At 38.2% G+C, this 9880-nt stretch overlaps 1 protein-coding gene across 1 annotated transcript; it reads left to right on the top strand.

Moving 5' to 3' along the window:
* Positions 1 to 837: 837 nt before the first annotated feature.
* Positions 838 to 8124, top strand: mpl (MPL proto-oncogene, thrombopoietin receptor; the record flags this gene model as incomplete). The annotated part of the gene is made up of 12 exons (XM_083887752.1): positions 838 to 862; positions 1303 to 1423; positions 2134 to 2312; positions 3123 to 3277; positions 3421 to 3577; positions 3679 to 3799; positions 5252 to 5406; positions 5536 to 5678; positions 6456 to 6573; positions 6751 to 6823; positions 7003 to 7090; positions 7645 to 8124. 12 exons carry the CDS (start codon positions 838 to 840, stop codon positions 8122 to 8124), a joined length of 1815 nt encoding a protein of 604 aa, XP_083743878.1.
* Positions 8125 to 9880: the final 1756 nt, after the last annotated feature.

Genomic DNA, 9880 nt, shown 5'->3' with positions numbered 1-9880 from the left:
AGGAAGTCGTTATGTATTTTTGACAGGTACATACAACCATAAGGCAGTCATTCTAATCATATATACTACAGGATATTAAATAAATAAATACACACACACGTATATATATATATATATATATATATATATACATACAGTATATATAGATTGGCAGGCATTTTATGTCCTGTAGTGTTTGCAAAGTGGAAGGGGAAGTGGCATAAGTGGGTGAGACCTCTGTCATTTGTCGTTAATCATATGCTTTTCAGTCAGTGGCTGATTTATCTCTTAGCTTGATAAGTTTCTGGATGACTTTGACAATTCATGATCGTTTTTATTTGGTTTCAATATCAGTCAATTTGGATCCTGACCCAATAATACCCCAAAAATATTAAATATATAGATAATTGTTGGATATATGTCCTTATATGGCATAAGCCCAAAATTGTGAAAATTTCTGAACTACACGATGAACACATTCAGTCCTTTTTTTGTTTGTCTATCAGCACGCTTAAAGAAGGAAATGAGTGAGATTATTGACTGAACATCGTGTACTTTTCTTCGGCAGTAGCTTTGTTATTGTGCTCAGTAGATCAACTGAAAAATGTGTTTTTGAAGTTTTATCTCCTCCCAAACTGCCCTTGTTTGGTGCTCACTGATTCTACTACCGTGCACAGAAACACACTTCCTGCTCAAACAAAGCTCCTGACACTGGACCAGCCCCCTCAGCACCGCTGAACCCTGCCAACTTAAGCCCATGCGTTAGCAGAAAACACACAATGCCCACACACACTTGACATCATGCTGTGCTGTTTTTTAATTCCATGGAGGTTTGGGTGGGACGCTTAATAGCTCACGATGCCTCCTCCTACGTCTAGCGTGAGTTTGCCGTGCAGGTGGAAGATGCTCCTCATCAGCCTTTGGATTCAAATAGGGTTTGTTTTTGTTGTTGTTGCACAAAGCAAGGATGGAACTGTCAGTTACTTGGCAAAGCAAGGTAGGGTTGAAGGATGGTTTACATCAATACAGATAAAATACAATCTGATTTCAATTCAGTCCAAATTAAATTTTACTTTAAATTCATGCTGGATATAAAGGTTGTTACCTGTGTGATATATCAAATTAGTTTAATGAGAATAAGGTGTAAATGTGTGATAAGGAATTTTCTCACGAGGGAAAGAAATTCAGTTTCGCACACACGTTGTAGGAATAAAAGTGATATTCTTAGACTAAAAAGTCAACAAGTAAAACATGTTTCATTCTGCATTTTTGGTTTTTGAACCCACATTTTAAAAAGTCTATCTTTTGTCATTTGTGGAGCAGATGTTTTGCTCTTAAAGGACGAACAGGATCCTAAATGTTTCACCCGGACGGGATCGGATTTCACCTGCTTTTTTGAGACTGAAGACAACAGAACATATGACTTTCTCTACAAGATTAACAGGTATGACATTAACAGTCAAATCTAATGTGTTTTTAATATCATTATAGTATCAAAAAATGACTTCGCTTCATATCATTTAAGAATACTTCATACATTTGGCATTGCATCCACACTCTATTTTACATGTCAATGACAGGTAGCCTGCTTGGGAAAATAAAATAAAATCTTGTATTATTACCACTGGTATCTTTATTTTGTTTTAGTGCAGTACAATTACAGTTTGTATCATTTTATCTACACCTTGAATTTATACTGTGCCCTGGTCAAGTTTTTGTGAAAGCTTTTGAGGCAACTGGTTTTAGTTAAGCTGAAAATCAAATTAGTTCGGTAGACATTATTTCTAGACTTCGGGACTCCTTGTTTTTCTTTCTTTGTGGTTAGTGTTTGTGTATTTGGGGGGGGGGGGGGGTCGCTGTCAAGCTGTAAAATGAGCTGAGGGCTCAGCAGACACCAACCTGATGTCTCTGTGTGACGGATGAAAATGCAAACATTTTAACTATTGTTATTTGTGTTGTTTTGGTTTAAAGACAACTCAATAAGCTGCAAAGAATGGTATTTTATAACTGACATGACCTGGACTTCTTCCAAAACCAGACACATGAACTCACAGGGTTACTAAAACACTGTCATGTGTGGGATGGAATACAAATATGACTCATTGTTTGGTTATTGTAATGCAACAGTGTCTGTTGTCACTTCTATTACTCCAGCATGAAGAGAGAGAGGAGGAGAGACATGACTGTCCAGAGATCAGAGGAGGGAACTTTCCTTCACATCTACTCCTTTCCTTTTGTGGACGTTTTGTTGTTTGTGGAAACTCAGCTTGAAGTCATGTTGCACGGCACCAACATCAGCCTGTGCAATCGCACCGTCTCTGTGGAAGACCACTGTAAGACTTTAATTGTTTGTTTTTTTACAACATTGATTTTCTAAGCTAAAGAAAGGGAAATCACATTATAAGCTTTGTGCATTAACTTAAGTGCATAAGCAGTATTATGGCCTCATGGATGGACTATAAGTCATGTGTACATGCATACAGTTCATCTTTAATTTAGTTCATTATTTATTTTTGCTTATTTGTTTTCAAATAAGTCAACCCTTAATCCCCTACAATGTTTGTGACAGTGAGTGCTTTAGCTTCATGTCCTTGCATGATCGATAATTCATTTTTACAAACTACAATTTCATATCTTTCTTTTGCATCAGGAAAACTCATGTTTCTGGTGACATCCACAGTCCACAATCTTCTAAAAAAAACAAGACCGATTTAATACAGAGCCCCCAAAGTGACATGAGGAAAAAAAAAAATGAGGAAAAAAAAGAAATTGAAATCTCGAGTTTCAAAGTCGAGATCGCAAGTTTCCAAAAGAAATATGAAAAAAAAACAATTTAAAAATATATTTTTTTCATAATTGTTTGGTAACTCGAGATCTTGACTTTGAAACTCGAGATCTCAAGTTTCCAAAAAATATATATGTAAAAAAAAATTGTCTTTTTTTTTTCCTCATGTCACTTCAGGGGCTCTGTAAAAGCAGCTGTAGGCATTCAGGTTACAAATTCTTTGTTAATTTTCATAATTAGATATTGTTTGTCTGCCTGTGGCCACTGTTAGTTGTAAACCATAAGACATTGTTTCCTGCTAAAATGTATGTGTATTCCTTTATGTACTAATTCCCCCTGTCCACCTTAATGCTTGCAGTTCTCATCGATCCTCCCTTCAATGTGTCTTTACACCAAAATGGACGAGTGGGACAGCTGCTGGTCTCATGGCACATAAATGTCCCCGCGTACTGTGGACATGTAATGTACAGGATTCAATATTCCTCCAAGGGTCTTGGACAGAGGACAGAGGAGGTACACACATCTTTTCAAATCATCGCTTAGACTCTTATCTCATAGCAAATACTGTATGAGAGACTAAATATAATATTATTTTACTGTTATTTTAATTAAGAAGCTTACAATGATTGTTATGTTTATGGCTGTGATTTCAACAGGTGAAAGAGGATACATTTACCAAAGCCACACTAAACTCTCTGGTACCAGGGGAGGAGACGGATGTCAAGATCACCGTCAAATGTGCCTTCAGTCGCAGTGCAGGACACTGGAGCCGCTGGCCTCACCCTGTGAGAGCCATGGTTCCCCAGATTGCAGGTGAGTTTGACTGGATCATTAACATGAAACTACAGACTACTGTCTGTCCTCTTGTTTCAGAGATGTAGTATCTCAGTGGTAAACGTGTTTTTTCCTTTCAGATGACATTTCCCTGATGTGCTACACGTCTGACTTGGAAAACATCACCTGTGAGTGGAATGGGAGCAGATATGGTGTGGAAGAAGAACAAGAGTGCAAACTCTTGTTCAAGATGGGTCTCAGGTAACACAGAATTCTCTCTCGTGCCGTTAATTCTGCATTTCTTTCTGCTTTTATCAAGATTCCTATTTTAATTACAGGGTTGATTTTGAGACAAAGGCACAATGTTGCAAACTTAATTTGGCAATTTCTTCCTTTTTTCTGCTCATTATTCCTTTCATTTACTAGTGCACAACAGGATCTTGAAAACGTAATCCATGCTTTTATTACAAATCTGGCTGGATGGGTCTCTATGTTGGCGTTATGCTGCTCGGCATTTAACTGGAACCTACAGACATGAGCACATTTCACCTGTGTTTTTGGCTCCCTGTGTGTTTTAGAATTGGTTTTTCAAATTCTTTAAATTGTACATAAATGTCTGAATGATATGGCTCCACCCTCTCAGGCCCTAAGGTCAGCTGAAGGTCACCTGGTTGAACTTGGTTGTCCCTAAAACAAGGCTGACGCTCAGAGGGGATCAGGTGTTTGCAGTCACAGCTTCGAAAGCTCTGGAATAAGTTGCCTTTAACTGTTGGACTTCTCTTCCAGCTTTTAAATCTCTTTTAAACACACATTTTGTTTTCAGTAGCTTTTACCACAATGTGATTCGAACCTTTATTGATGTCGTTTTACTAATTTTGTGGTTGATTTGTGGTTGACTGTACAGCACTTTGGTGAAACTGTGTTGTTTTAAATGTGCTTAATAAATACATGGATTGGAGCATAGTCACAGATGATGAAGTTCAGTGAATACATTTTAAAGGTACAATATGTAGTATTTATGGGTTTATATGACCCAAAATCCACTTTTTTATACATATTATGTGCTCCTGCATTGTCTAGTCGCTGTATAATAGTTTTTGTTTCATTTTCGTAGTGTTTCAAAAAGTCATGTAAAATAACATGGTCGCGGGCCGTGGTTGCATAGCCACTGTTAGCAGCGAGACGCCATGTTTCTACCGGAGCCTGTAAGGACAAACGCGAGAGAACAAAACAAGCGTCTCTTTACTTGTAGCGGAAGTCCCGCCTCCACTCTCTCCGCTTCGTCTTCTACGGCCGCGGTAGCTCGCCCTCTCCCTCGCCTCACGAACCTCATCTGCTGACACGGAGAAAGACGACGAGGACGACATTTGACCAGCTGAGGATACCGTAGCGCTCAGGGAAGGGAGGGGGTGAGCAGAGCAGCAGGTCTTTGTTGTAAATTTCAGCCTCTCCTCTAAATGGCACTATAAACTACTTATTTCCCCTTTAAGAACGCAATGGCAAAAACTACAGACTTGAAAGAAAAAAAAGAAAACGACATACATGCATGTCACAGCAATAGGGAGTAACTTCATCCTGTGAAGCATCATTAGGTCAACATCACGCTGCAGGACGTAGCTCATGAATGTTGCTCCTCATAATAATCTGTACATTGTGATGATAAAACCAAAGATGTGTTCTGTATGACGTTCACTTTGATTGTGACCCATGCAGTGAAGAATGGACTGAATGCCTGGTCCAGGGAACATTCTGTCATGTGTGCCGTTTCCATGGAGATGACTCCAAAAAAGTCAGGGTCAAACTCAGCAGCACTCGGACTCCCCTGAGCAGAACTTTCTACACTGAAGAGTTCACACTTAACAAGAGCAGTGAGTGATCTTATATTTCTTTTCCATATATTTAATTGTTTTTTTTTTTGTTACAGTAAGAGCTAAAGTAGCCTTAAATGTTGTGGTATCATGACTCTGCCTGCTGACAAATTGTGCGTCTGTCTCTAGTCAAAACATCTCCACCGGCTCAGCTGAGAGGAGCGGTGCAAAAAGACAAGCTGTGTTTGAAATGGGAAGCTCCTTTTCCCTCCCTGTCAGCTCACCTGCAGTACGAAGTCGGCTACCAGACCAGAGGAAGTGAAGCGTGGATGGTAAGGTGGTGTTTTTTTTCCAATTGAAGTTATAAGAAATCCTCAGGCAACAGTGGGATGTCTATTTCTAAAGTTATGCTCCTCATCAGATTTCCTTTATAGCTTTCAGATTCCCCTCCTGTATCATGACTATCAGTATTTCTTGGGGTTACAGCATCTTTTTGGATGAATCCTCTGTACAGTGCGTAATAGAAATGATTATTATTTAAAGGTGCATTATGTAATGAATCTAAAGCAACTGGCCATAAAATCCTCCTAATATGTCACAGAGACTCAGGAATAATTTTCATATAACAAACTGAACTCACCAACAACAACAGTACAGACAAAATATTTGCATAAAAAAAAATATTTTGCAGACTGCAAATCATGATTATGTTTTGAAATCATGTTTTGGCATGTGGCACCACCTACAGCCATCTACCAATCATTGCAGTCAGTGGAGTCTCAGCTGCCGAGGAACCACAGGTTGCCAGTTACGTCAGAAAACGAAATCTCAAAGACCTCTGTATTTTTGAATTTGAATGTAGTAACCGTTTTTGGGCCACATTCTTACATATGGCACCTTTAATTATTTGTTTGTATCCGAGAATTGAACTGTGCACAAACAAAATTCCATTTTGTTCAAATGGAACATAATAACATGGGACATAATACGAACATGTTGTGAGAAAACATGATTGTATGTAAAAGTACATCCTCATTAAGGCTGCTATTAAATATTATGATATACAGATGATTTCAGTGGAGGGACCGGATCCTGGCTCGTGTCTTCAGGTTCCATCAGGCAGCGAGTACCACATTAGAGTCCGAGCTAAACCGAATGGACTCAATTACTCCGGCCACTGGAGTGACTGGTCAGACGTGCTCACTGGTCACACCCCCTTTGACACAGGTAAACGCCCACTGAGTGTGACCATACCAGTCTGCATGGTTTGTCTCAAACTACATCAAACTTAATGCAGCGTGGTTAGTACAGATGTAATGCAAAGCATTTGTTATTTGAACTGCATATACAGTTTAAATAACAAATGAAAACATCGACATTTTTAATCCTTTAAATAATTTTCAGGAATGTTGCTCATGCTGTGTATCCCCGTCTCCATGATGATAATTGCCATCTTACTTTTCTCTACATACCTCAGGTAGGACCCTGTTCCTATTATAATCACTTATTCTTCTTTATTGTTATGTAACGTTTAATGTATTACATCTCATGTATGTTCAAAGAGATAGTTTGTTCCAGGAAAGTAAAGTTAAATCACATTTATTTCACCAACTTTCTGTCAGTGTCAGTATTGTGTTTGTTTTTTTGTTTTTACAGTAAACTCAAGCAGTATTTTTGGCCACCGATGCCCAATCTGGACAAAGTCCTAAAAGACTTCCTCACAGAGATTGATGGAGAAAGATGGGTATGCATAAAACATTACAATAATCACAATTGAATTGATTCTAATTGTATATACTTTAAACTTGAACAATGGTAGAAATTTTGCATTTTTGCAATCTAGCCTCAACTACTTCAGTCAGAAGAGTACGATACACTACGTCATATGACCTCTAAATGTAGTGATATGAATGAGAAAATCAAATGTGGATAATGTAAAAGAATATTAATAAACCGAGCTTAATCCAGCCAAGTTAAAGGTCGGGCTTATAATCACACAATTCCAGCAATATTCCATTTGTGTCAAAGCCCCTTTTTAGTTTTATTTTAGTTTATTTCATTCATTGACAAAAGGAAAGAACAGTTTAAAATAACTTAAAATGTCCATATTATGAATGAGAGGGAGCAGAAAGAAGAACAAACTTGTTAAATCTGCCCCTTTGTCACAATAAATACTTAACAAATAGCAATATCTAACAAAAGTTAAGAAAACTACAAAAACTACAGGCTGACACAGCCTTTACATTATATATGTTTTAAACATAATAAATATGAACTACTGTGTGGCAAAATCTGCAGGATCCTCCACTCACAGTAAAGCAATGGCCTGAGGAGACCACTTCATCTGTGTTGGAGATCATATCTGAAGACTCAGAAGTGAGGAGACACTCAGCAGAATGCCACCAGCTCCTGCCACCAGAGGGAGCTCACGTCTCATGTGGGAAACGTACAGCTGGACACCTGAGGAGTGAAGTGTCTCCAGACTATGTGACTCTGAACAAAGACAGTCTCATCCTTTGCCCCAGAGGGAACAAATATATGTACGAGAAGGTCGGAGAGACGGTGGACACGGTGGTGGGAGCGGAGCTTCTCCAGACATATCAGTGTCCCTGCGCTGACATCTCGGTCTGTGTCCCACCTCCACCTCGCTCGGTGACTGACCTTCTGAACTATTCCTACGTGCCTCTGACTGAGGCTGCAGACACATCAGAGTGTCACTGCAGGGTCTCTTCTGCAAACCAACCAGGGAACATCTATACTAATTTACCCTGCAGCTAAATTCTCTTTATACTGTACAGCATATCTGTTTTTCATTACAGTTCAAGCTTTTTTAAGATAAATTATATTTAGGCAAATATATTCCTTTTTTTTATGTTTGTAAATGTATTTATCTACACTGCTTTGTCTGTAAAGACAAAAAAACAATAGTTTGAGCGTAAACGTGCTAATATACATGTAAACTTCTCAATAGCTTTGGTTAACAAGGATGACTATCATGTGTGCTATGACCAGGGGTATGAACATTTGAACTGTAGCTTCTCATCAGATTGTCAGATAAATTTATCTACATGATGTAACATATGAACATTTTTATAAAGTCTTAACTTCTGTAAAAATATATACAGTGCAAATGTATCCCGACTCAGTGTAAGGTTGAAGCCACAGCTGCCTTAAATTAACAGCATCGGTTATTATCAAAGTTTCTGTAACGGTTAATACTCCAGTATGTAGAAGATCTATATGTGAAATTGTATTTTTAATTCTAAAATAAAATCTTTTAAATGCACTATTTTACAAAAAAAAGATTTGAAAACATAGTAAAGCACATTATTATTTCTTGACTATGATGTGGAATTATAGTTATTTACTACAGAAGTAGTAGTTTTATTGGTTTAATTAAAGGTGCATTATGTAATAAATCTAAAGCAACTGGCCATAAAATCCTCCTAATATGTCACAGAGACTCAGGAATAAATAAATATTTTGCAGACTGCAAATCATGTTTATGTTTTGAAATCATGTTTTGGCATGTGGCGCCACCTACCGCCGTCTACCAATCATTGCAGTCAGTAGAGTCTCAGCTGCCGAGCAACCACGGGTTGCCAGTTACGTCAGAAAATGAAACCTAAAACTGACTTTGACTTTGAATGTAGTGACCGTTTTTGGCCACATTCTTACATATGGCACCTTTAATGTGTTATGGTGATTAATTTCTGACTTCTCACTGAAGCCCAGTGAGCTTCGGGATCAAACGTGGATATAAAAAGGTGAATTCAGTTTATTTGCAACACCACACAGGTGGTGAAACACATTTGTTAACACTGTAGTAATACCTTTAATGGAGTTTTTTAAGTGTTTAATATTTTGGTTATTTGTAACATTTTAACTTTAGGGTTTAAAAATGCTGGGAATAAAAACCAAACTGTTTCCCCCTCCCCTTTCAATTCATTCACATTCATTTTGAGAACAAACCCTGACTGTAACGTATCACCAGAAAACCTGAAAGTCAGGGGTTGCATTTGAGAAATAAACAACAATAACAAAAGTACACAAGTGCACAAATGAGACGTCGTGTTGTCAGACGGAGCACAACTCCCACAGAGCCACAACACTAAAAATGATTGAAAAAAATCCGAGCCACAACTGGTAGGAGTGACTGGATGAGGGCATTACACAATAAATAACTAGGCAGAAAACACATTTTTCCCCACAACACAATGACATATTATTCAAAACAGAACCCAAAACAAAGTCAACTGGACAAAAACAGGGAAACTCTGACCTGCTTTTCTAACCTCCCACTCGGGCTGATTGTCCTCAGCTGTGGGAGAACACAGGTGCACCTCATAACTCCTGATTAACAACACAAACCTGTCACTTCCACTCTGGGTCTCTGTCCACAACAGCTTTGTGCCACTAGGTGGCAGCAAATATCAAGACACAGTACATGAGATCATCAGCGAATAGATTTTAGGCCAGATTTTGACAACATAACAAAAGTAAGAGGGATTATTATAAACTGACATTAAATTAA

The sequence above is a fragment of the Microchirus variegatus genome (assembly GCF_963457635.1).
Source record: "Microchirus variegatus genome assembly, chromosome: 4".
NCBI lineage: Eukaryota > Metazoa > Chordata > Actinopteri > Pleuronectiformes > Soleidae > Microchirus > Microchirus variegatus.
Note: the sequence above shows the minus strand (reverse complement) of the source record. Positions and strands in the feature narration are given on the sequence as shown.